The sequence below is a fragment of the Vidua macroura genome, chromosome 13, assembly GCF_024509145.1.
Source record: "Vidua macroura isolate BioBank_ID:100142 chromosome 13, ASM2450914v1, whole genome shotgun sequence".
Taxonomy (NCBI): Eukaryota; Metazoa; Chordata; class Aves; order Passeriformes; family Viduidae; genus Vidua; species Vidua macroura.
Genome location: NC_071583.1, coordinates 5,587,689 through 5,614,774, shown reverse-complemented (window position 1 = coordinate 5,614,774; position 27,086 = coordinate 5,587,689). Strand labels below are relative to the sequence as shown.

The 27,086-nt window shown below is 39.4% G+C and overlaps 1 protein-coding gene across 2 annotated transcripts in view; it reads right to left on the bottom strand.

Moving 5' to 3' along the window:
- SUCLG2 (succinate-CoA ligase GDP-forming subunit beta) overlaps positions 1–16,560 on the bottom strand; it is a 112,780-nt gene extending 96,220 nt beyond the window's left edge. For both annotated transcript variants that reach the window (XM_053989616.1, XM_053989617.1), the window contains exon 1: positions 16,477–16,560. In XM_053989616.1, coding sequence (XP_053845591.1) covers positions 16,477–16,560 — 84 coding nt within the window. The remainder of the gene's footprint in view (positions 1–16,476) is intronic.
- Between the last annotated feature and the right edge of the window lie 10,526 nt (positions 16,561–27,086).

The window sequence follows — 27,086 nt, the reverse complement described above, 5'->3', positions numbered from 1 at the left end:
TGTTCCATTTGCCAATTCTTTAGCTGTCCCATGACAAGAAAGAAAAATGGTATTATTTAAATAACAAGGGCTAAAAAATGAACAACTTTGTTAAAGCAGTGGAACTAAAAGTACATCTTCTAGCAGAAATTTGCTTCAATATAAACAAAAAAAAGAAACAAACCAAAAACCAAAAAACCAAAAACAAAACACCAAGCTCTCCCCCAAAACCCCCAAAGAGATTTAGAAAACACTGCAACAGAGCCATCGTTGTTATATATGCAGCATTAACTACTCTGATGTAAAACATCTTTCAGATGACCCAGGAGGTATCTTTTGAGTGCTTGCTTTTGGAAAAAGAAAACACACACACATAAAACCAGAAGAAACTGTCTTAACACGTTCATCAAGAAGTTTGCAAGTTGCATGTTAACTACTTCAGCAAAATTCTGCTCAAAAAGAAATGTTCCATATAAGCACCAAACAGGAGCAGCATCAGTAAACCCAAACTTCATCAGATTATGTCACTAATTATTTCTTACCTGAACCTATATGCCCAGGATAACGTTTTCTCATTCTTTGGCCTCCCTGTTACAACATCCAAGGCTGACTTTTTAAAATAGAATAAACAGAATAGAAAGAATCACTTAAGTCTGTTCTTTAAGAAGTATATGAAAAAGCTGTCAAAAGGAATAATTGAAAGGTCAAGTCTGACAAACTGAAGATTCAAATTACGCCCTCTATTACAACTGAGGCCTCTTGGTCTTAAAAAAATCAAATTTTAAAAAATGTAGTGCCATTAATTTCACATGGAACTACCTTGGCTAACCGTCTACAACAAATATTTCACATTTTCAAGTCCAGAATTCATGTGTAGACCATTTCCCTAAAAAAAGCCCTAAATATAAATAATTATTTTCTCTTGGTAAGACTCTACTTTTGTAAAATGCCAAATGATTCTAGCTTGGGGAAGAGAATCCAGTGTTAATCAACATTATTAAAGAAAACAAAACCACCACTAAGCAAATTTCTAGGATAATTGAACATCCCTTGACACACCTATGCAATTTGAGAAGCTCTACTGTTTTCATTAGCATAGCTTAATGCATTTTATTGCATGACTGTTAAAAGGAAGACACACTTTAACATCCAACATCCCTTTTCATTTACAGTATTAATGAAAGCCAATATTATTATCACAAAACAAAGATGGACTTTTAAAAGCACCTGGCAGTAAAGTTGGTCAAATAAATGCCCAATTCTTCCTTCCCCCTCTGTTGCTCCACTGAAGCCAAGCAGCTGTAACTGTGCTCATTGATCCTGTGCCAGTATGAAACAGCTCTAGCAACACAAATTAGCTCTGCATAAATGCAAATATGTCAAATATATAAAGTATCAGGTTTTATAAACTTGGACTTTATTGTAATAGTTATTTTGGAAATAAGTCAATTGGGAAGAAAGACTCTGGTGTTTTTTTGAGGAGGTGAAGTAGATGTGTTCTGTATCTGAAATTAAAAGGAGATGTATAGAGTGTATATGATAAAAAATAAATGTCTGTCACCAAAAAAATCTATTTGCTTAGCCAACAAATTCTACAGCATTCCAGTTTATTCAGTTTGTACACTCTTCCCTGTAATACAATTCCAAGCACATATGAAGGAAAGCAGATACACAAAGATGACAGTAATGAAAGAGCAGACCATTCATCAATGTGAGGCATAAACCTTTATTATATTTATTGACATACAGTCTCTGTAATTGACAAAGATGTAGAAGTTTCTCTCAAAAAGAAACCATAAGAAGCAAACTAAACTGAATACCCTCATATAAACCACTGCAGGTATAGACACATTTTATTAGGTCATGTATTTAAAATATACCACATAGGCAACTGAAAAGAAACTAAAGCACTTATATTTCAGTTTTCTGGCAGTGCTCACAAAATGAGTAAGTTAACCCTAGAAGAAACAAAAATTTAGCAGAATGGCACCGCACTAAACAGAAGTTTATCACAATTATAGTCATAAAATGTAAAAATACACTCTGTAGGAAAGCAAGTCTTTCAAGCATGGGCTTTAAGCTGTCCCATGATCCACGCCACACATCCCCTTCTCTCCAGAGATGGCCAACGCTGCAAACCTGGGGGCACATTATGGACAACAGGAGAGAAAATGTCCTTCCCAACTAACGTCCTGCTGGCTGCCACAAACCAGCAATTTTCATCTTCCAAAGCAGGGGCTAGCATCCAGGTCATGCTGTTTAAAAGCCACAGAGGAAACTGTGTTCCATCCCCATCCCAAATTGCCTGCTTTAGCTGGGATGCCATATGGCAGCCAGGTCTCTTCGGTACCAGCAGAGTCCAGCAGCCTCATCCAATGCTGAGCATTATGACCAAAGCCTCAATGTAGACCTCTGTGATATGAGGGATAAAATTGATTCTGTGAGCTAGTTTAGGAAGAAGTCTTGAATATTTCCCTGACAAAAACCAGTTTTCATACTTTTGTTCACAGCGGTCAAGAATTGCTTATTTTTCAGTCTGTATCAAAGCACCATAAGTAGACCAGGCCTTGAACAAGAGCATTTGGTTTTAAAATCTACAGGTGCATCCAAAGACCTTTTAACATTCCATTACTTATTCCTACAAATGGGAATTAGTTTTAACTGACTTAAAACCAACACACAAGCTCAAGTTAACAGCTACAGGCCTTTGAGTTCCGTATTTGTTCCTGAAAATACAGCAGACAAAATATCTTGAGCAGTAAAATACACAGAAAAAATATCTATCACATTTCCCAGTTTTCTAAAGGCTAAGGCATTTTGATCAATAAACTGCATGGTAATTTATTGTTTTAAACCAATAAACCATATTCTCACTTTTCAGAACGAGTGAGATCTGTCCATGCAACAAAGGTTTATGAAACATAACTTCAAATAAAATGAAAAACACACATGAAGTATGGCCCTACCTTTTTATTTAGTAAATCTGGACTGCCTGTTCTGGTGGATAATTGCTACTATTCCTAACATCTATGACTCTGGCCTGTGTTAAATAACTAAATGGTTCTCTTCATATACTCACAAAATAGAGAAAAAAGAAATGGGAGCTTGTTTGTAAAAGGAACTCACAGTTACTATAATTATTAGGATTGCTGTTGTTAAATTGTATAAAAAAATTGGACTCAAACAGTTGAGAGGGTGGCCAAGAGCTTGGAAAACATAAATTTTAAGTATTCCAAGTTTAACAACTTCAGAGGAGTGAAATAGGCCACCACCACCGCTCAGAATCTCTCCTTCCTGAAAATGAGACTGCACTGCCTGCTGCAAACTAAGCCTGGGAAATACGGTATGAAACCACCTGCTCAGGAGCATTTCTCCTTCCAAAGCAATTACTCACATCCACTGCAATTCACTGTCCAGAACAGCAGCACTCCAGAAGAAGTTCAGAAATCTAGTTTGAAACCATCACAGGATTGTTTTTATTACTCTATTAGGTGTTTGTGTCACCATTTAGTTCTAGTTGATGCAATCAAAACAAGCGCTTAGTTAAATCTTGCCCTGAATACTTTCCCACAGTTCAAGGACAAGCCAATTTCCCTTGTCACACATTGCAAGATTCTTTTTAAGAGGAGCTGCTGCAAACCAGAGAGAGGAATCAGAGTGCATCACAGCAGGAAAAAGAGATGGTGACAAACATGAAAGAAACAACGAGAAGAGCTTTGTTAAATTAGTAACATGTCAATTTTAGAGAAGGAATCTATTTTAACTGAAAAGCTAAAGAAGGTATGTTTAGGGATCTCATCCTTTTTAGTTAGGAGAAACTACTTTTCTCCCACCACCAAGCAGCACTGATTATTTTAACACAACCTAATAAAGCAAAGATTATCAACCACAGATTACCTGCCTGTAGGTAACAAAGCACACTAAACTAATTGATGCCAGCTGACATCACTCATCTCTTGAAAAAAAGGCAGTCACCAATTACTAACAGAACAATAATTTGTTTGTTTAATGAATATGCTAATTTACTGAGCTCTCATTAGACAGATACAAAGGCAATATTGATGAGATCCATAAGGCATTATAAAGTATGGCTGAATTATTTCAAAACAAATTAAAGCAGAAAATATTGTACACTGTTTAATGGAATAATAAAAGCTTGGTAGCAAGTGAATCCTCTGGGTGAGCCCTCTGAAAAAGGCCCAAGCTCTAAGAAGTGCATGGACCTAAACACCTACTGCTACTGATGCCTTGTTGGGACTACCTAAAACCAGACAAAATTAAGAGAATAAAAAGCTTTTGTATTTATTCAAGGGTCTTCAGGTGCATTTCAGGCAGATGAAGCCTCTCCAGGGATCACACCCAAAAATGGGTCATGGGTTTTCACACTTCTCTAACTTTGGTCCATTTGCATATTGGGGGTTAATCTTCCAATTACAGCTTCAGGTAATGAAGCAATTTACCCCAAGTTTGCTTCCCCCCCAATTGACTTTTGTTTCCATCTCTCGGGGCCTGAGACAGTGAGGTGTCCTTGATTCCCAGGCCTGGAGAGGAATTGTTTTGTCTGACCAAAATGGGAGAACAGTATCTAACATGCTATATGGAGTTTAGAGTCACACACTAAAGAATTGCAGGATTACAAATACACAAAAAACATAAAAGCCAAAATCCTAAGGCATGACTACACCTGGGAATTCACCCCCAGGGATTTGGATACTCCTGGACACAGGTGAGAGGCTGTGCCCACCTGGTGCGCAATGCCAGAGCTCCACAAACCCCTGCACAGGCACGAGCTGAACCAGGAGAGGAACTGTCCAGGGGCTGCACTGAGCCCCCCGGGGCTGAGAGCTGGGGGGGAGCAAACTTGGGGTAAATGACTTCATTACATGAAGCTGTAATTGGAAGATTAACCCCCAATATGCAAATGGACCAAAGTTAGAGAAGAGTGAAAACCTGTGACCCATCATCCATGTTTGGGTGCGGTCCCTGGAGAGGCTGCATCTGCTTGAAATGTACCTGAAGGCCCTTCAATAAATACAACAGCTTTTTATTCTCTTAATTTTGTCTGGTTTTAGGTAGTCCCAACAAGGCATCAGTAGCAGTAGGTGTTTAGGTCCCCCAGCAGGGACACCGGAGAACTTTGATTTTCCACACAACCACCCACAATACCTCTGTTACTAATAAATCCAAGTAAAAGCTGGTTCATCTGCTTTTAGTGCAATGCAACACAAAAGCAGTGATTAAATTTTCAATTCATAGTTCATTTTGCTTGTGTTCGGGCTGCATCTTGTTTCTCTTTTTCTCTCTTAATAATTTTAAGTTCCTAAATTAAGAAGGAAATAGAAATTGGTTTTTCACTCAAGAAAGGAATCACTACAAGCCACATCTGTCAATTTGTAATCATTTATTCATACACAATTTAAATGAGAAACAATATAAAGTTCTCCTTCAAATTTCAATTTTACCAAAGAAGTTTTATTTCAATAATACCACAGAAATGAACAGAAATTTCTATCAAACACCTATAAAATATACTCTACATGAGATGGCCATATAAGCCACATTTCTGCTTTTTAAGAAGAAAATACAAAGTTAGACACAAGGGACTGCAGCAGGGAACACTTTTAGGCAGAGTAGGAAGGTCTGACATTTTTTTGTAATACAAGACAGTTCAAAGTAGCAAGATCCTGCAGAAACCAATTATAAAAAGAACAGTTTCAGCCTCAACCTGAACAGCCTACCCAGAATGTTAAAATTAACCTGGGAAAGTGAATGATTTAGCTAAAGAAATAAGCCTACTGGATTTGACCCCAAAGTCAAGTCATGAATCAAACTCCCTCACTCTCCCCCAATTTGCTCACTGAAGTAGGAGAACCTTCCCAAAACTCGCTCACTGGCTGCACTGCCAACTTTCCAAGGTAATTGAATCTAAAAATATGTGGCTCTAGTAAAGTTTTTTTCACATTAAAATTAAAATGCTACCATTACTGGGGGGGTTTAAACATTTCATTCACTACCCACTACCTCAAAATCAATTCATTAATAAATATATGAAACATTCATGAGGATTTACCTCTTCCACTTTTAAAACAACATTCCCTTCCACTACAAGATATATTAAACTGCAATGACATATTAATCAATGTTTATTAGGAAACCTATAATGATACTTCACCATCCCTCTTTATTTTTGACTCAGTGCTTTCTTTCCTTTCTCAACGGTGGAATCCTTCAGCTGGGAAAGAAGAACACCAGGAGTGTGTCCATCAGTTCTGAAGTGGCTGGATGCTGGGGAGGCTTTCTTTGCTTAATTTATCTCTTTCATTAAAGCACACCTAAAATTTTCCACAGTAGCTCTAACAGCAAACAGCACAATTTTGCTGTGCTTTACCAAATGTCACAGAAACAGGAGAGGATTTCACAAGACAGCACCCATCTCTTTGACAATTCTGAAATTTAGAGTACAAAACCATAGATTAAAAAAACAGAACAGTATCTATTCATGAACCTTTCCATTTAAACAAAACTATAGCAAGATGCACATGAAAACCACAACGTTTTAGAAACATCTCAGTTATGTCTTGTGTATTTCACAGTATTGCAGATGAAATGGTAAGGATAGTAAATGTACTTAGGGTGGAAGTGGGACAGAAAATCCTGACTGCATTCTTAACAAAATGTAATGACTCCTTTTCCAGTTCTCCTGAATGTTCCTGCTCTCTGTCTACTGCAACAAACCCTTTTACCTCAAGGGTTTCTGAATGCCTGCCCTGCTATCTTCTTTTGACTTGATCTTGTTCTCCTCCTTGTCCTTCCAGAGTCAGTCTGATTGCAAACTGATTGACCCCAGGCTTTACCTCTGCCCTCTCCTGGGCACGATGAGTGTGGTGTGATGTTCTTCCACTGCAGGGCTCAGTCAGGTCATTAGCTCCAGAAAACACCAATGAAACTACACAATTCTCTTCCAATGTGCCTTTATATCTTCTAATGTGCCTATATATGTACAAACTCAGCTTTCCAATTTATCCTTCTGTTTACTTCTCATGCAAGGAAGCAGACACAAGAATGAACTTGAAGCAAGTCCTTCACTCATTGCAGATTTAAAGTGTCCAGTAACGATTACACTTTATAGACTTATTTACAGCTTGCTTACACTCAGGGATTTTGACAGCTATTCTGTAAATACACTCTGCTACCCACTAAGCTCCATTGTAAACTACCAGGAACATGCACGGGGTCACACTTGAGCTCCTTCTGTCATTCTTATTCTCCTTATCTCACAAAACCAGAATCTGAGCCCACATCCTCGTGCTCTACAAGGCAGATCTAGCAGCCACCACCTGGATGTTCCTTCTGGGTGTCTGCATGTATGGGTTTGTGAGGACTACAGTCCTCAAAAGTAAAAGAGGAGAGGGTGGGAAGACTGTTCTCTTGAACAGCAAGACCCTGACCTCTCTTCTCCATTTCCCACACCTTGTTCAGCAGCTGTTTCAGTCAGGCTGCTACAGACTGACCTCCAAATAAAGCAGAACGTCACCAAATCTCTGACAACTGCATCCTGCTGCCCACCCAGGGGAGTATTCAGGACTCTATTTATATGCAGTCAGAAAAATAAAATTTCTGCAAATTAAGTGACAGCACCCTCGTGACCCTGACAAGTTCTGGGATGCATTTTGGTTAGTGTGGACAGGCTGCCTGAGCAGGGCTGAGCACACCCCAGCCCATGAACCTTCTCATGAACAGTGACCCATTAGCAGCTTCCAAAAACCCTGACACAGGGCAGGTTCCTTATTCTGTGGGATCACATGAAAACTGTCTGCTTCAAACAACATGAAGAAGGTCACATCACAAACAGGATGTCACAAAAAAAAGCTGGCTGCCCAAACCCCAAGCTGCCAGTGCACTCAAAGAGCCAAACCATGTCCTCTGTCCTTACTGCAGAAATTGCTGGCAAAATATTTTTCCTTGCATTTTTAGACCAAATTTCAGCCTAATAAAACAGTATTAAAAATTACTTATTGTACATTTACATGTGCCCAAAGAGCAAGCATGCCTACAGAAGCTTTACACCTCTGGAATTGATTTTCAGACCCTTTGCTTGGGCAAAGGAAGAACATGAAAACCCAGATTCAATTTCTGCTTTTGTCAATGTTCTCACCATCAGAAGTTCTGCTTTGCATTAGTAATTAATTTTAGTTAAATTATGTTCATTTTGCTTATTTCGTACTTCAAAGCCTTAAGAGCAGCATACTTTTCTGACCTAAAAAGTAAGGCTTTGAAGTATCTGATGAAAATAAACTCACTACCATACACAACTGCATAATCAGTTGCAGAAAATACTGTAACACATTCCCTGCCTTGGCAAATGAAAGAAGATTGTTGGTGATATGCACAACACATTCAAAAAGAGAAATAAGCCATCTTCTCCACAGATTTAAGTATCTTGAGGGGAAATTTTATATTTTTGTTCTGATCATAAAAAAGTGTTTAAATTCCTAATTTTTTAAGATTAAAATGATATTTTTATGCAACTATGAAGAAATGCTTTAAATAGTAAACATAGCCAGGAAGAAATAATTCTAAAACTATTGTACCACCAAACATGAGACAAAGTAGCCACTATCAATTTTTTCTTTCCTGCATGCAAATTCAGCTTTCTAACTTGTGACCAAACCCAAAGCATATTCAATAAGATTTACAGAAACGTTTCGGCATTCATATCTCAAGTAATCATATCTATCAAAGAAGCGTTTCACGCCTACCATACCCTGGAAGAATGCTTTTTCAAGTGTTAGAAGTCACTGATATTTTAAGAAAAACACCGATAAAATGCCAATTTAGACAGTTTGAGCTCCATTTTTCATCACAGAGAAGGAAATATGAAAAATAATCACAGCCTTTTTGTTCCAGTTCTTTAATATTGAAGTCAAATCATGATAATTTCCACGCTACCCAACTATGTCATCACAGAATATGACTTTGAGCACTAAAAAACATAACACTTTCAAGCAACAAAAATGCAAATGCCCATGGTACTAAAATAAAGAAATACAGAAAAGTATCTACAGAAACAGTTTCACTGCATGCCTAAGTCATATCTGGTTTATTAAACCAGTCCAGAATGGTCTATACCAATTTCTTTCCTGGAAGCAGTAAGAAAAGACTGGTACCCATTTTTTCTTTTAGTCTGAACTGAAACCCTTTATTGTTAATACGTCTTGGTTTTAATTAGTCCATTTGACTTAGACTGACATGAAGCAAACTCTAAGAGACAAAGACACAAGAGGCAGAGAGGCTTCAGCAACTTGGGCAGAGCTGGGGAGAAACCAGAAACTGCCCAGAATTATCAGTGGAAGTCAGCCTTTAATAAGAAGCCAAACATTAAGAATATTTTTTCTTCCTTTGTAGGTAATTTCTTTATTAATGTTTCTCCATTGTTTATACCTAATTATATAAATTCACTCTGCTGACATTCTCAAATCTCAAAGCAAGCTTAGGACACTACAAGAAGCATCATCTCATCATCCTCAAAGACTTTGACCTAAAGCAGATTTCTACATTTCTGACTGTATGAAGGGAGAGAAAGGTAAACTTTAATCCAGTGAAACAGCACTTCCAAGCCCAAAGGATGATGGCATTACCCCAGTGGTTAAGGAAATTGGGATTGTGCCCAGCCTTGTTTCTTGTGTCTTATTGCAGCCCATGCTGCAATACCCAGAAAACAACATTAGAAATAAACAACAGCCACTGTTCTTCCCTCAGCTTCTCCCCAGAGGGAGCTGCCAGGGCTTGACCAGTTCTTGTTCCCACATGTGAGGTTCAGCAGGGTCTCCTGTTGTCAGCTCCTCACACATCTGCATTTGGAAGTTATCAGAGCTCTGCAGAAACCTCCTGGAACTCTTGGTATGTGTTCCCAGCTGCGCTGTCACTCCAGCAGGACCTGGGGGGAATGAAATCCTCCATGAGGACAGGGCCTGCTGACTGAGGCTTCCTCAGGAGTCTGCAGCTTCATCCTTGCTGATGCAGGTGCCTGCAGCAGAAATGCACAACAGCCCTGTCACTATTGTTGGGGTGCCCACAAATCCTGACCCGTGGGCTCTCAGCTGGGTCATCAACCCTCCCTAGATGGAGCTCCAGCACTCCAGCTGCTCTGGACTCATGTTCAATCATCTCACATCATGTTTAAAGCAAGCTCTAAATATCTGTTCCTCTACTTCCAAAATTTATGGCGTTACTTCAAACTATTTTAATCTGAGCCATTTAACTGAAAAACAAATCTAGACTGAAACTCTGCATGAAAGAATTCAATTAAATAGATTCACTGCTTCCAATGTGTTTGGAGTGACAGAATTGAAGACGATAGAAAATTTAAGGGAAAATACATTTTTATGCCATCTTCAAACCTTAGCAAGTACTATCTTGACAATAAAAAGGATATGGTTCCTATTAATAGGCCTTTCATCTTTAATTATCATGAATAGCTCTATGTTTTACCTATACCCATCAGTGTTATGTACAATTGGTACACAGAACTCCTCCAATAATTGGAATTTCCCTGACATTTTTATACCAATACTCTGTATGAACAACTCTCTTTTTTTTTTTTTTTTTTACACAAGGCAGTAACTGCTTTCTTGGCTGACATGAAATTAGCAGATGTCAAATTAAAACTGTCCTTTTGTTCACAGATCCTTCAGAGGAAGGTATCAAAAGATGATGAAGTGTTCCATTAGTAATCTGTGTCTGGTTTTTAATTTGCAGTTTCATATTTTTCAGTCAAAAGTCTTAGACAAGCAGGCAAACCTACCAAACATGATCAAAACTCTGGCTTGATTTTTCACTCCTTCTGACAATTCTTACAAAACTTTTGCATCTCATGAAGAATTTAGGTGCACAAGAGTTAAGACATCAAAGGTAAACTACAGTAGGAGCGATTCTCTCTCCTCCTGACACAACTGAGGCTGTTTCTTAGACTCCAACCCAACCCAGACTGTGATTCTACAACACACAAATTAAAGACAAACAGTGTAGACAGAAATTGATCTGCCACCAAGTACTACCCATGTGCAAGGTAAGTAAACACAAATGAATAATAATGTATCACAAAATAAGTTTACAAGTCTTTTCTTAAATGAAACAGCCCTTGAGTTAAATACCCCAACCCACATTCAAGCCCAATGGGGTTGTGAGTGCTTAGAGCTTTATGATTTTGGACTCAAAGTTTCTAAACGCTCAGATCATCACAGAATCAAAATAAAACTTAATTCAATTATGGGATACAGACTCTTATAGTTTAGGGAAACTCATGAGCAATTAGAAAGGGACCAGAGAGAGGACAGGAAGAAAAAAAGCTCATGGGTAAATCTCCTCAAAGCAGCACCTTTTAAACAAAACAAAACTTGCATTTATTGAATACATTTGTGCTATCAGTACAAATTGTTGACTGAAGAATTAAAAAAGATGTTCCAACAAGTAAGTGGAAAAACAGCAAGTCTTTAAATTCCTTCACAGTTAACATTTAGCCACTAATTTTACAAAAACATCACCATCAGCACAACGTCACAAACAAACTACTACACCAATATAGGGTTTTAATTTTCATTATCACATTAAAGGATGGCTTCAGCTTGCAGTTCAGAATCTGTTTAAAGTCTCACTTGTACAACAAAGAATTCAGCACCACAGCAAAACTCCACTAATAAGGAATTTTTCACAATAGTCAATCTTAACTCTTATTTGTTTCATACCCACTCCTGCTGTTATCTAGTTAAAATAAAATCAATAGCCAGCTACTAATCATGGATCAGTGTTTAATAACCAGTTCCAAAGCTACTGTCATATGCAGTTGGACAGGTAATATGACTTCTCTGTCCTGTGTTTTATTAAAGTGCTATGAAAGAAATAAGCTGAGTCACAGAGAGTTAGAAACTGCTTTTAGAGTATTAGAGAAGGAAATTTTCTGGAGAAAATCCTCCAAGTACGTGGTCAAAGTCACAAATATGCACCAAAAAATTGGACTGGCCAAGGCAACCATGAGCTGAGCTACTCACTAGAGGTGTGGCCAACAATAAAATTTTCAGTTAAATCACTTTGGAACAAGTGAGTCCCCAAAACAGGGAGGGAGACAGCCTTATCTCTACACATTAAATGAGGACATTGTCCATTTTTGTGAAAATGAACCTTCCAAACAAGAGAAAGGATAAAATAGCAGAGAAAATAACTACTTCTAAGAAACAACTATACCCCAACTGTGTCTAAATCTTCATCTCATTTCTCTGTATTCCCAAAAGTACCTCAGCAGCTTCACACATTTCAGATAAAATCCCTGCTGGCAGCCATCAGCCAGATAGACCAAATGAAAGGTGACTTAAAAAAAAAAAAAAGGAAAACTACCACATACACTGACATTTCCAGAGAAAAACAGGAGGAAACAATCACTCAGATTACTGTAAAGAAAACACAGTTTGTCTATTGACACTATCTAGTTCCTCAGGAGGCAGATCAATGAAAAAAACCTACTTGCTTTTATATAAAAAAAACTTCAACCAATCCTAAACATACCCAAGGAATGTAAGGAGTCTCTGGATAAACTGGTTGCAAGTTCAGCTGGAGGATCAGGAAGAAAGATCTATTCAGAGCCAGGTTTAAGACCACAGGTGTGGCCAATTCTCCATCTAATGTCATATTCATGAAGGCTCTCTTTTCTTACCTAATTAGCCCTATCCCCTGATTATACCTCCATGAGGTAAAAAGGAAGGTAAATCAATGCACCAAAGTGCAGCTTTTCTACCTCAAGATAGAGCTGTGAGGATCTATGTCAGAGCCAGATTGCTCCCAGGGTAGAAGTTCCACTAGTATAAAACTAACTGGTGGAAAAAAAAATGTAAAAAAAAAAATCACAGTCTGAGGTTATATTTATGTTTTCATTTCCTTCTTTCATCTCAAAATAGGTTTCAATAACCATGTGTTTAATGGAACTGCCGGGGAGGAGTGGGCCAAACATCTGCTCCACTTTGGCATTTCAGTTTTGTCTAGAGTTTGAAGAGGGCTTTCCTGTCATTTGGATGAGGTGCCTGTAGAAAAAGCTGTTTGTGAAAGTCTGTAGGCTCATGTATTTCCTGCCTCTAAATGTAAAACCTTGAAAATATAGCAAAACTGCCAACCAGGAAAAGCCAAATAGGGAAGCAGTCCAAAGAAAATTGCAAGAACACCAAAGAAAACTAAGAAAAAAAGAAGAATTCAACATTAAAGTAGCTTCTAAAGCCATGAATTTAATTTTTTTTTTCAGTAACATTTTGTGTCACATGAAAGATCAGTGACCACAGCTGATAGTTTCTTAGAAAAGGCAGAACTTTCTCTGCTCAACATTAATGAGGTTTTACAGATATACAAGTCTAGGAACTGAAGGCATCTGCAGTGAGCAACCTTGCAGTTCCCTACTTGTAACATCTATAGATTCCATCACATTTTATAACAGAAATCTTGTTTAATTTCATCTTCCCCTCCTCCCTTTTTTTTTCTTTTTTTTTTATTTTTTAATATTTTCACCACATGTGGAATCTGGATGTGTTCTGGCAGGACTGAGGCCTGGGATAGGGCTCATAATGCACCAACCAACCTGCTCATCCTTTTAGAATACTGGAGAGTTACCTTAAGCACTTTTTTTTTTTTTTATGATTCTGATTTAATTGTTCCTCATTTATATTCATTGCTGAATTTCACTGCATCTGAAGCTATTTTGAAAACACAGCATTCTCCCAAAGGGCCCAATCCAACTCCCATTGAAATAAACAGCCTTCAATGGAGCCTATTTGTTGCCAGCCAACAAGATTGAATTCTGCTGCCGAGTGGTCCCCGGAGCATTTGTCACAGCTCTTTACAAATATTGCTCCAGCAAGAGCAGGCCTGAATGCTCCTGTCCACATGCACTGCAGACAACTCAAACCTATCTTTTATCTTCTTGAAACGTTTGGTCAGATTTAAAACTCCAGCAGCACAAAGAATCGAATCTACCAAGAATATAAACAGCAAAAGGAGTAAAAAATGTTTAACAGTTATAAAAAAAGTAAAGGGAAAGCAAAAGGATGATAAAATAATTTCATATGATAGGATCAACTACCATTTACTCCACCCCTGAAATGACCCTACACAGGAAAACGTGTGCAGGTTACAGTGATAGCATATATCCAAATTTCACTGCTACAGTTTTGAAATAGTAAGAAATTTTGCAACAAAGTATAGAAACACCACTCCAACAGTAAGTCATAAGGGCTATGAGGAAAGATTCTAAATCTCACACAGGGTTACCAAAACAACAAAGTTGGAGACTGATATTTCTTGATCACATTCACACCATATGGAAGACCCTCATCTGTGAAAGAAATGCTGTGATGGGCTTTGAGGACAGATTTTGGTGGTTTGTGCTAAATAAAGTAACAGTGCAACTTCTCATCTGAGCAAGAGAATGAATGATACAAATGAGAAAAACCTTCAATGGAAGGGCTCTTACTCTCAGATCTCTTATCCTATTTTGTAGCACAGAAGTCCAGACTCTGGCTGATAACTCATTTGTAGCTTAAAGTCTGAGACAGTGGAAGATTAGGAGACTGTTTAGATGGGAATTCTATTATGCAACATTGCCAATTGAAGAGCTTTATAAAGGAAAGTGGTTTGCTTTGAAATTAAGAACTCGATTTGTTGTTATACAGTATTGATGTGGCTCTTGAAAATAGCCTGCTTGGAAAACACAGATCTTGGGAGATGCTCTCAGTGTCTGGTAGAGTTCAGAAATAAAGTAACAAATTGTGATTTATAATACAAGCTCAACAGCTCTAGTTCAAAAATAAAGCACATTTTTTTTAAAGTTGGCCACCTTGATACCCTAAGAATACTCTTGAGTACCTGAGCTGATATCCAGTTATTTCAGTGGGTAATTTACAGAGTGCCTCCATGCTTTGAGAGATGACAGAATAGAGCATGAGCTCCTAATTTCCACCTATATCTCACTGCAGCACCAGATAAAGACAGGGCTTGAAACCAACCAGAACACCTCCTAAGTTCACACCAAGATGACTCTTTTCAGACAATGATCCATATTCTAGCCTTTCCAAGCCCTTTACAAGAACAGGGACGTTATGTCCAAATTCCTAATTGCAGGATCAGATTCCTGCCTTGATGACAGGAACACATCTTCAACCATACAATGCATATTCCCCAAACATTGTTGTGACTGACAGTATTGCCCATCCACACTAACGAGATTAAATCTGTATATATACAGAAAAATGTATGTATATAAATATCATTATATGTGTCTATCCACACATAAACAGTCTGTGTGGATAGACACACATAATGATATCTATATACATACATATCTGTATATATACAGACTATAAACAGTCTCCCTGTATATTATAACAATTATATTATATATAATAAACAGTCTTCCTGTTTATGTGTGTATACATTAAATGGACGAATGCTAAATCAACAAATCAATTGCACTGAGTTCTCAAATACTGTAACCAGCATTCAAATAGGAACGTTGGGCACAAAAGATTTCGGATTTACAACCTCCTTCAGGTTAAAAGATAAACCACACAGCCGCAGTTGTGCAACACAGGTTAAGCATCACCAGCACCCTTTACCCCAGAGCCCGGCACCTGCAGCCAGGAGCGTTCCCAGCAGCGGCACCTGCGGACACACCCGGACACAAACACGCTTTGTTTGCTCCAGCGGCTTTTGCTCCGGGGAAAACATTTACGCTCAGAAGTGTGGACCAAAGATTCTCGTGCAGCTGCTCATGATGAAAAGGTAAAATAAGAGAGTTGGTTGCCAAAGGCTCGAGGGCTGTCTAGAATGTGCGTATCTCATTTTACCTCGGCACGGCTGCTGTCGAGCTGAATAATGAACTCCTGCTACACCTCAAGAGAGCCCCTGAGCCCTGCCAGGAGGCTCATCTACTCTTTCCCACCGCTCTGGTGAGGTTCAGGACCACCGGGAATCCTGAGCTAGGATCGATTTCCCCAGGAGAGCACAACCAGGCATCTTCACCCCAGCGTGACCTCAGGCAGCCGCACTGAGCCAAGCCAAGGCGGTGCTGCCACCCGAAACGTGTTCAGACAGACGCTATCGCTTCGTGCACAGCGTCACCCAGCTCTGCTACTGGAATAATTCACAGTTCTGGCAGCTGTGGGGGCAGCGAGGCGCTCGGAGCGGGCGCTCCCGGCCACCTTTGCTCTGCCCAGCCCTGAGCCGGCGCCGCCGCCACAGCTTCGCCCCGACCCCGCAGGCGCCGGGGCCGCAGGTTGGGCGCGCCCTCCATCCCGAGCATCGCAGCCAGCGGGAGCAGAAAGGTCCCTCCCGCTGCCAGACACGGGCGCGGGGAGGCTGCGAGCGGAGCCGCGCCGGCCGCGGGGCTCGGGCGGGCACAGCGAGCGGGGCGGAGGCTGCCGGCAGCAGGGACGGCGGGGCGCGGGGCCCGGCTCGCTCACTCACCGGGAATTCGGCCCGCAGGCGGGCGGATCGCAGGGCCAGGTCCCGCAGCACGGCCCCCGCCTGCCCGGCCAAGGGCGCCGCCATCTTCCCCGCTGTCCCCGCCCTGCCCCGCGCCCCGGGCGGAAGCCCCGGCGGAGGCGGAGAGGGGCCGGGCGGGGCCCCGGGAGCGGCGTGAGGGGCTGCGGGAGGCGGCGGCGGTGGGGTCGGCACCCTGGGCTTGGGGATGGGTGTCGGCCGCTGTGCGGGAGGGTGCGTTGTCTCTCTGACGAGGAAAGGCCGAGGGAGTTGTGCCTATTGAGCCTCGAGAAGAGACCACCGAGAGGGGACTTGGTTAATGTGTGTAACTGTGTAAAGGTTTCACCGGGCTCTGCTCGGTGGTGGGTAGGGATAGGACAGAGAGGTAGGATAGGAGCTGATGCTCAGGAAGTTCTGCCTGAACATGAAGAACTTCCTCGCTGTGCATGACGGACCACGGAACAGATTGCCCAGAGAAGCTGTGGAGTCTGCCTCGCTGGGGATGCTCCAGCGCTGTCTGGACACGATCCTGTGCCCGATGTTCGGCTTGAGCAGGGAGGCTGGGGCAGAGGAGCCACTGTGGTCCCTTGCAGCCCGAGCCATTCATGACCCCATGAAAGTGTGTTTGAGAGGAGTGTGCCCAGCGCGGCCGGGTTTGGGACTGGGGCGCAGTGCAGTGACCAGAGCTCTGTGGAGAAGGCAGCGCCTGGGAACACGCGGGCAGCAATGAGTGGAGAGGCTGGCAAGTGTGAGGTCCCAGCCTTGAACTGCTGGAGGCTGATCCGACTTCTTTTTTTCCTAATTAAAAGGTCTTTTGTTTTTTATTAGAAAATATCAACCCAAGCTAATAACCTGTAATAGGGCTCTTCAATTTAATCTGAACTCCACAAAATACCTCTGTTCTTTATCCACACGTAAAATATGTCAATGTCAGGTTGAACATTAGGAGGAATTTTTTCACAGAAAGGGTTGTCAGGCATTAGAATCAGCTGCCCAGGGTAGTGGTGGAGTCACCATCCCTGGAGGTTTTTAACAAAGGACTGGATGTGGCACTTGGTGCTGTGGTCTATTTGACAAGGTGGTGATTGGTCACAGGTTGGACTTGAATGTCTCAGCGGTCTGTTCCAACCTAAATGATTCTGGGCAACCTATGAGTTAATGCTAAACCTGAGACACCAAACTCAGGCCCTTTTGGGGGATGGAGCAGAAGAGCCAAGCCCTGGTAGCTTTATATCCAGCATGTGGACTTAAAATCTGACATGAGTTCACAGTCTGAGCAGAGGTTTCATGAAAGTGAGTCCCAGCAGCCAGCTTTGTGGAAATTGTTCCATCCATCAGGAATGACTTAGGGGCTGGTGTGGACACAGGTGTACCAGTTCTGCAGTCTGAAGTAAACTCAACACTCAGCCTGGTCTTTGCAATGTGCCTCGCTTGAGCATTTCCTTGTCTGTTTCTCTTTAGTGCATACTTTGGATAATCCACCTATGAGTAATAGAGAATTAACCAAATAGCTCACACAAATTTTCCATTTACAATCATGGTTTGAAATAAAAAAAAGCTAAAATTGAGAGGTGGCTGAGATACCCTTGCAATTTTACAACAGTTCATATTAAATTTGCCTATATTGAAGCATGCAGAGTTAGCATTATATGGAGGCATTATTTATGCTGAACATTATTTATTCAGTGGTTTATGATGAAATAGTTGGATAAACACTTAAATCCTCATCTCCCAGTCCAGGATGTGAGTGGAAACAAAGGAAAATGCTCCTGTCAGGGCTTAGAACTTACACTCCCAAACATGTTTTTTAAAAAATCAGGACTGAACAACTCCTTTATTGGAATTTAATCAGTAAATAAATTATACGTCTAATATAGAAAAAATCTACAATTTCATAAAAACTGAGGTGCTAGAAAAGTCTGAAATTGAACGCTTTTGTCTTTGTCATGACAATTTAAGTAATGTAATATGTTTCAATAAAGAATCTGGAGATGCTATTGTTGATAGCACTGAGCAGTAGTGTATGGTACCAGTATTAACCCAGGTATTACTGTGTGCTTGTTCTTTCAGAATATTATATACTGACTTAGGTATTATGATGGAGGAACTATAATTTCATTTTTAGTTTCATGACTGTGGTTTAGTAAGCACAGTGTTCCCTATTCATACAGACTATTATGGCTGTCTGCATTAGGTTTATATATATAGCAGGTGTATAAGCTTTCAGATAATGTCTGTGAATTGCATGCAAGGCTGTCATTTAATGCTATGAGGAGCATTTTCACTGCTTAATATAAATAATGCAGAACCTGCTTTACTATATATTTTTTATTGTTTAGATTTAGTGGAAAACCACTGCACAGTGTAGAGTAGCCACCAAGACCTTTTTTTTTTGTATCTCTATTGCAGAACATACCCGACCTTCAAAGTATGAAGAGAAAAGGTAGAGAGATTCATTGTCTTCACATCCAGTTTCCTTTTATATATGTGTGAACCCAAGAAAATTTAGATGAAACAGGTCTCTGAAGAAATTAGAGAAGCAAGAGCAGAATTTTTGGATCATGGAGTACAAGACGTGTTGGTGGGAGGGACAAATTCTGAATTATTGTTGGGGAACACGCTACAAATGCAGGAATTTGGGAACAGCTGAGGAGTAGTCTCAACACACCATCCTCACAAATAAGGAGGGGAGGGAAGTGAAGTGCAAAATAAAAAAGGTTAGAGGGAGAGGCTGGTTTCAAAGGTCATTCCTTCTGGACTTCCAGACATTCCTCCCTGTATCTCTCGTGGATATGCAGCGTTTGAGTGTGCTTCTGTTCTGTCTTCCCCAGGATACACAAAAGGCTACATAAGTTTTTTCTGCAGTGGTCCATTTAATGCAAAACAACCAGTAATGGTTTTGCAATTAAGTTTAAAAAAGAACATTGTGTAAGGTTTATACCTCTTTAGAAGTTATCCTTAAGGCTAAATGGTTGTTAGTGTTCAAGTGAAAACATTTAAAGACAAAAGAAATCACCTTATCACAAGTAAAGCACAATTCTAAGTGTTTTTGCAATGACATTGTATATTCATTTTCTTATCTGTGCAGATTACCTCTCAAACCACTGGTTTGTTTGTTTTTTTTTTTTTTGTAATGCACTAAATAGTTCCTACATTTTTTCATTTTATAATGTGTTGCTCTAGCTGGGTTTTGATGAGTTGTAGTTTCATTTCAGAGTACTGGAACCAGTGGGCTGAAAGGCATTTCCTCATCTGCACATTGCCTTGTAATTGTTCTTATGTTAACTACAGAACTTGAGCTTTATATTCACATGGATTTCATAGGAAATAAGTTTATAACAAATAAGTTTATTTGAAAGATACCCCACACACAGCATCCCCAAGAATAATAAGTGAGCATAATAAAGCTGCAGCTAAAATAGTCCCACTGTAGGTGGCTGAGGAGCAGGAAACAAGATCATAGGGTGAATCTGACAGTGCCACTGCAGAGCATGAGTCCTGATGCTCAAACACCTCTCAGATTATGATGTTCTCCCAATCATTCACTATTTCTCATTCCCTTTCTCAGTTCAAATATTAAACCAAAAAGAAAAATGTGTGGTAAGTGGTGAATACACCCATGGGTGGAGGAAGGGTAACAAAGGATTAAAACAACAATGTTTGGGTCTAAAAAGAAGGATGAAAATAAGGAATGAAAAACAATGTGTTAGAATTGTAAATTGCCCCCTAGGTCACTGAGTTCAGTCATTGCATCCAGCCACAAATGTCCCATTCATTAGAACATTATTGAAATATACTGGAAGGTATTCTGGAAGGAAGCAGGATGGGGTGGTTTTGGCTAGGTAGGATCAAACATCCTGGTTTCTCTGTCTGCAGTGACATAGGAGCTTTGTGTGCTGCTGCTGCATCACCAGGCTGTGTATGTAAATATCAGTCTGCCCTTTTCATTTTCAGATTGTCTGCACCTCTGCTGTACATAGTGGAACTTGTATATGGCTCAGAATGAAGGAACCAAGCAAAGCCTTAAAACAGCCTTTTTATCTTCTGCTCAATGCTGTGGGAAGCCAGGGCACTGCATTTTAACACTGTGTGATAACTGTGACTTGAAAAGTAAAAATAAGTGTCTAAAACAGGGAAAACCTTAAATAATAACATGGATTAAAGAGAAAAAGTAATGGAATAACCAACTTTAAAAAGATTTATAGCAAGAGAGGCAACACGAAGCATGGCAATAATTACAATAATGCTCCACCTTTTTGATATCTAACCACCTGACTGTAAAAACAAAACTTTCAGGAATTATGACATAAATTAATAGGTTGAAAACAGTTGAAGTGTTGCATCAGTTTACAGGAGAGCTACTGCTACCTCTTGCCAGTGGCCTGCTGTATAATGAGGCAGGGGAGTTCAGGTGTCTCAGCAGAGATAGACTGTAGGTCTATAACACTCAGTTCCAACAACACTGAGAACCCTGATACTGAGGGTAGAAAGACAATTTTATTGAACTTCTGTCACAGATGATACAGGACTGTGAATACAAAAAGTGTAAAGATCTGAGCTGTGGGATACCATGAAAACAACCTCTCAGAGTCTGGACCTCTTTGATAAGATGTCACTGTATCATTACAAAGACTTTGAATTCTCTAAAAAATACAGTGAATCTAAATTCAGGAAAGAAATGTCTAACAGTCTTAAAAAAAAGAAAGCTAAATTTACTTGGGGGAAGGAATAGAGGTTAGAGTAGCAGCAAAACAGTGATGTAATGAAAAGACAGCCTCTGTTGTGTCTGCTGAGCAACACAGTTTATTCTATAGAGGAACATTCTAAAAAAATTAGATTTATTAAATATGAAGCAAAATCTTGACTAGATCAATAATCTCCTGTACATTGTTTTTAAAAACATATTTAGTAGCAAGCCATTATATTTAGAAACATTCCTATCAGCAAGCCCTCTGGAGTGTACAGGCAAGTTCCCAGATGAAGAGTTTGCTAAGAAAGTCAAATGTGGAACCTCCACATCCACCCTGGTGGCTGATAGGAATCTGTGAATTCCATATGAGCCATGCAGTAAAGCTCTTTAACTCTTTCTCAGTGGGGCTGCAATTCCCATATGGAAGAATAAAGGCAAGATGGCACTGCCATAAGAGAAATTACTTGGGTGCTGATAGAAAAAGCTTTGTTTTATGGTGTTCTGTGTGTCCTGCACAGTTACCTGCGAACGGGTGAGCGTTTTGCAGGAATGAAACCTGGTTACTGCTTGAGACTGTTGAAGGCTGTAGCTGAAAAAGCATTGTTTGCCCCTGCCAAAGGGAGACTGGGAAAATCAGGAAAGCTATAGGTGTTCCCATCACAGCTAATCCATGTTTTAAATTCACAGGTTGCAAAATACCTTGTTGCCTCAACCTGTTACAGGGTTTGAAATTGTCTCTTGTAATTAATTTCCAAACCAGTAAGGTGATAGGGCTGCTAATATGTGAGGGGTAATTTTTTCCTGATGAATTTTATGGATTGCAGAGGCAGGGAAATTGATTTTTTTTGCCAAATGAAGTATTGATCTTAAAGAAGCTTACTATGCTACCTCGTTTGGGGTCATAGGGTACTATTTCTGTGGATTCTGTAGATTGCTTGCTGTGTTTTCCTATTTCAATAAAATCTTTTGTCATGGAGGCAGGTTTCACTTTCATTACAATTGGTTGGACACCAGCGAGTGGTTCAGTGATCATGGAAGTTTATAAAAACACTAACCTTTCTGAGGAGCCTAACAAAGAAATGCAGCGCAGTGTGAAGAAGCTTGTAACAAAACCTGAATGCACCACCAGAGGAAACTGAACATAAAGCAGGGTGACAACAGTTACTATGGCATTTGGTGCATATGCTCACTGCTTTGTTGTCTAGACAGCATATTTGGACATTTACAAGTGTGTAAAATAAAGGATTATTTTACCTTAGCTGGTGGCAAGAGCAGTTACAGCTGATGGAGCCAGGCTGTCTCCAGTCACAAATGCAGGCAGACTTCATCACCACTGCTTTGAAAAGATCTCAGTGGCTCTATATACAAATGCCAAAGTTTGTACATTTTTTTCTGGTTTTCTTATGGTTTATGGTGTCATCTCTCACACCAGCTGTGAGAAGAAGGAGAATACCTACAAATGCATTCACACAGACAAGACTGTGCTGATTTGTTTTGTAATCTGTTCCCTTTAGAATAAAACTACCAGCAAATAGCAATCTTACAGCACATGGGACTGGCAAGGAGTGCTTCTAGGCTCTCTTTTGCTAGTTAATGTATCAATAACCAGCTAATGTATCAATTCTTCAAAAATGTAGTCAAAATGTAAGTTCATGGAGTAGAAAAAACAGTGTCTTCCTGAGATCTCTTCAAATTACATGGAGGGAGCCTTTAGGACCTGATGAAAAAATTAAATATAATTGACTAAAACTGATCATACCCATGGTAAACTGTAGTTTCCTGACCATATAGCCTAAATACTTTAACAGAATTCCAACAACATTTGCAAGCATCACCTCCCCTACACAGAGATTTGTAAATCAGCTGCATTAGTATTTGCTCTTTGAATGGTGCTTGCAAATTTTATGGAAATTCAAAGAGAAAATGGGCAAAGAGCAAAGTCTGTGTCCTCAGAGGACAGTATCTATATGAACAGATGAGTAGGGAGGGTAAAGCCTCATGCTTGCCTTCTATATAGATGAATTTTATCCAGTAAAGGAAGCTCATATAATTTATTGACTTCGTTTCTGTAAAACTTTCTTTAGCCTGTAAGCAGAATAACTCAAAAATATTTTGCTTATGAAGATTGTTACAACATACAGCTATCTATCTTCATAAACTCTTGGAAATGTACATAGATTATCTCACCTTCAAGTCTTATGTGTGTGTACACATATACATTACATTTTTTTCATGGTTTGGGAAATCATAATATAAAGCTTTCTTCTATCAGTAAAGCTAAGAGAATCAAAAACAACTTCCCCATGGCCTATTCCTTGAATAGCCTTTACAGAAGTATGTAGGAATTACCATAATTTTAATTAATATGCATTTGTTATAAAGATCAAAATGGGAATGTTTTAGCCATCAGCTTGGCTGTATCAGAGCCTAAAAAAATTCTTTTGCATTCTGTCTCACAAAGAAATTGGAATAAAATTTCTCTAAACAACAAGTTCTAGTATCCATCTGATTTAGTAAAGTAGCATTTGCAAGCTTAGCTGTTAAATATAGCACTGTCAGGTACAGCTTCTGCTTTGTACATTGTTTGTCCTTAATAAATGTGTTTTGATGATTTTGTTTCTCTAGGAACACTGGGAATGTTTTACTGCATACAAGCAAGTTTGCAATCAAAATTTTACCACAAGAAGCATTTTTAAGCTACCAATCTGTGCTTCAGAAAATGCCAGATTTTTTTCTTTAGAAAACCAGTGAAGACCAGTTCATTAACAGGTGCCATAGGAAGTATGTGATTTGTTTTGAGAGTCATTTAGGATCTAAATCCTGTGTACTGTAATAAAAATTCAGGGAAACAACAGAAAATCTACGTGGACAGCTCATTGAATGGCTGTGATGATTTTATGTTTGAGGTAACATGCATCTTAAGTGTAGTATCCTGAGCAAATCACTATTTATTCACTTTGGATTTGGCTTCCTTAGACTTTCAATGTATGTGATGAGTGTTGAGCTATATAGTGGAATGAATCCCTTTGTTACTCAAGGCTACATGTGCCATACTTGATGGAATTCAGAGTAGAATTCATGACAAATAACAGAGTTTGAAGGGATAAATGCTGAGAGTAAAGTTCCTTATCTCTGCTGGTTTTGGGGAGCACAGTTATTACAGTGTCTGTGGTTCAGTTCTCTACAAAGGAGAGAACTTCACTACTAATCATCCTGCAGACATAATGTAGGAATGCTCAAGTTGTGAAGTTTTATTTATAACTGAAAGAATTTAAAAGAATTTTAATATTGCCAATGAATACTCCCCCAAATTCCAGTGAAATTTATATCTGTGTAAGGGTTTGTGCGTGTTTCATTCAATAATTGCATCTAATATTGCCAGCAGGGAAAGAAAAACAATAATGTATGCCTGGTATGACACATGCCATGTTTCAACTGAGAGCATAACTGTTGCCACCCTATAAAACAAAATTATTGCAATTAATTCATTACTTCAGAACAACAAATAACTGAGGAATTTGCAAAATACATCAGTCTTCTGTGAAGAAGAGAAGACTTTATTAGGCAGTAATTGTTATGAATTAATCACTTAGCTTTAATGCTAAGTATGATCTTGTGATACAGCATAAAAATATGAGTGCCAGTCAGTAAGCAGACGATGAATAGTCTTGGGAAGGGATTCATCTCTTGTCCTGAGTTCCTGGAGAATAGCAATGACTTTTTATTTTAACCTCTCATTGGAAGGAGCAATTCAGTTCATGCTGTCTTACATCAGAAGCACAGGCTTCAGCAGTGGCACTGTGCCTAATGCAAACTTGTCACCACTATATCCTGCAGAAGTGTCTCACTCTTTGGAGGCCAGTGGAAGTGATAAGTCAAATATTTCTTGCACCATTTAAAGCACAGAAGATACATATATATGTGTGTGTGTCAGTACATGTGTGTGTATATATATGTGTATATATATATATTTAGTGGAGACCTTTACTGATAGAACATTTATATTAAAATATATGCTAAATATTATTTAAGATCTTTCTTCTGCTGGTTTCTGTGACATTAGGGATTTTGCAATACTTTCCTCCCTAATTCCTCAGGCTTCCTCCAGTTTATTCAAAATGGTGAGGAAGTTTCAGTATACCTAGTATTCCAGGGATTTCTAACCAGAATGAACAGATTAATTGCATATAGCACAGATCAAATTGCATAGAATTGCTAATGTAGCCCAGTCATGCCCTGTTGCATCTGTGCTGTCAGACTGAACAGGTCTGTCTTAATAACCTGAGAGAGGTTGAGAGAGTGAAAATCAGCTCCATAAAATTCCACCCAAATGAGAAAATCAGTCCTGAATGAATGGTGAGTACAGACCATCAGAAATCATTTTTCTTGATGAGCAGATGGAGAAATGTGTTTTTGAAGGTAGGTTGTTAAGTGTTTGAAAGGTAACTATCAGAGGTCATTTCAGCCTCAGCTGATTATCTCTTAGACTTTAGCTAATACTAAAGAGCAAGTTCATAAGGCTTATCTGTACAGCTGTGCTCTGCAGAGTGAGAGGTGTTTATAAAAAGCTGAAGAAAAGAGACAAAGTCAAAAACCACAAAAAGGACCTTTAAGGGCATTGTGTTTATCTGGGAATTGAAAGCCAAGGATGGTTTATGTTGTGTGGCATTTTGCTCCCTTGTGTATGTGGAACCAAACCAGAGGTCCTGTTTGTCATGCAATTTCTCCTTGTTTTGTAAAGAATGCTGGGTTTGTATGTCTAGAAAACTCCATCATTCTCCATGAAGATAAGATGGTCTGCAACTTAGAGGAATAAAAAAACACAAAGGAGGCAGCAGTAGAACACCGAAATTGTCCTCCTAGTCAAAAGGTATCAGCAGCATGTCCTTATCTTCATGATGTACTTCATAGCCATGGAACAAAGATGGAGCAAAAACTCACAGAGAGATTTGATATTCGATTGTTTTGTCTCATTTCTTTCCTTATCTGCCGAAGTGTACAGCAGTCCCATATGACAACTGTCCTTTACAGACAAGGTTGCCATCCTGACTTCAGCCAGCTCATCTATCATTTCATGGCCACAGTGTTTCAAAGCACTGTGGCTGCAGTGTTGCTGAGACTTCTGCTGCTGCAATGACACCCGAACAACCATCCACTCTTAAGGCAGTTCCTCTCAATTGTTGAAGTAAGCTGAAATTTTCATCAGGGAGCTATTGCGTCTCATTTATAAAGAAAAACATCAGCTATTATGGTAATAATACAGAAAGCCTCATTAATTACAGCACACAATAAAGAATAAAGTGAGTGTAAAGAAGCCAAGCAGATGGTGCATTATAATCAGACTTTTTAAACAGTAACCTTCACAGTAGGGAATGCTGTAGGTAAGAGTGCAACTTAACTTTCATTAGAACATTTTTATTTCTATGTTTAGGACATAAGTGTATTTCCAGATATGGTTTTTGCTGGAAGTTGAATTATTCTGGAAAGCCTGAGAAAAAAACAAAAAGCAATACAATTTCTTTCTAATTACAGAGATTATAGAGTGTGATGTGGGGGAGAAGGGGAAATGCTGTAAAGTTTTTACTGGTTTCTGTCATTCCTTCTGCAGTTTTGAAACATACTGTAAAGAAAAAATTTTTAAAAACTTTTTAGGAAGAGATGAAAATAGGGGCAGCTGTAGCTCTCTATTTTGGGAGTGTGGAGTTGGGGAAGAGGAGGCTTAGAGAGCATTGCATAAAACTAGGAGCCTTTGAGGTACCATTTTGCCCAAAGGGAGAGAAGAGGAGGGTGAGAAAATACTGCTATAGATTAGTGGCAGTTCTAAGAGACAAACCCAGCAAAGATTCCTCCTCCCATATCTTGCACTCCTGTGTGCCCAGGAAATGGAAATGTAACCTGTCAGTTG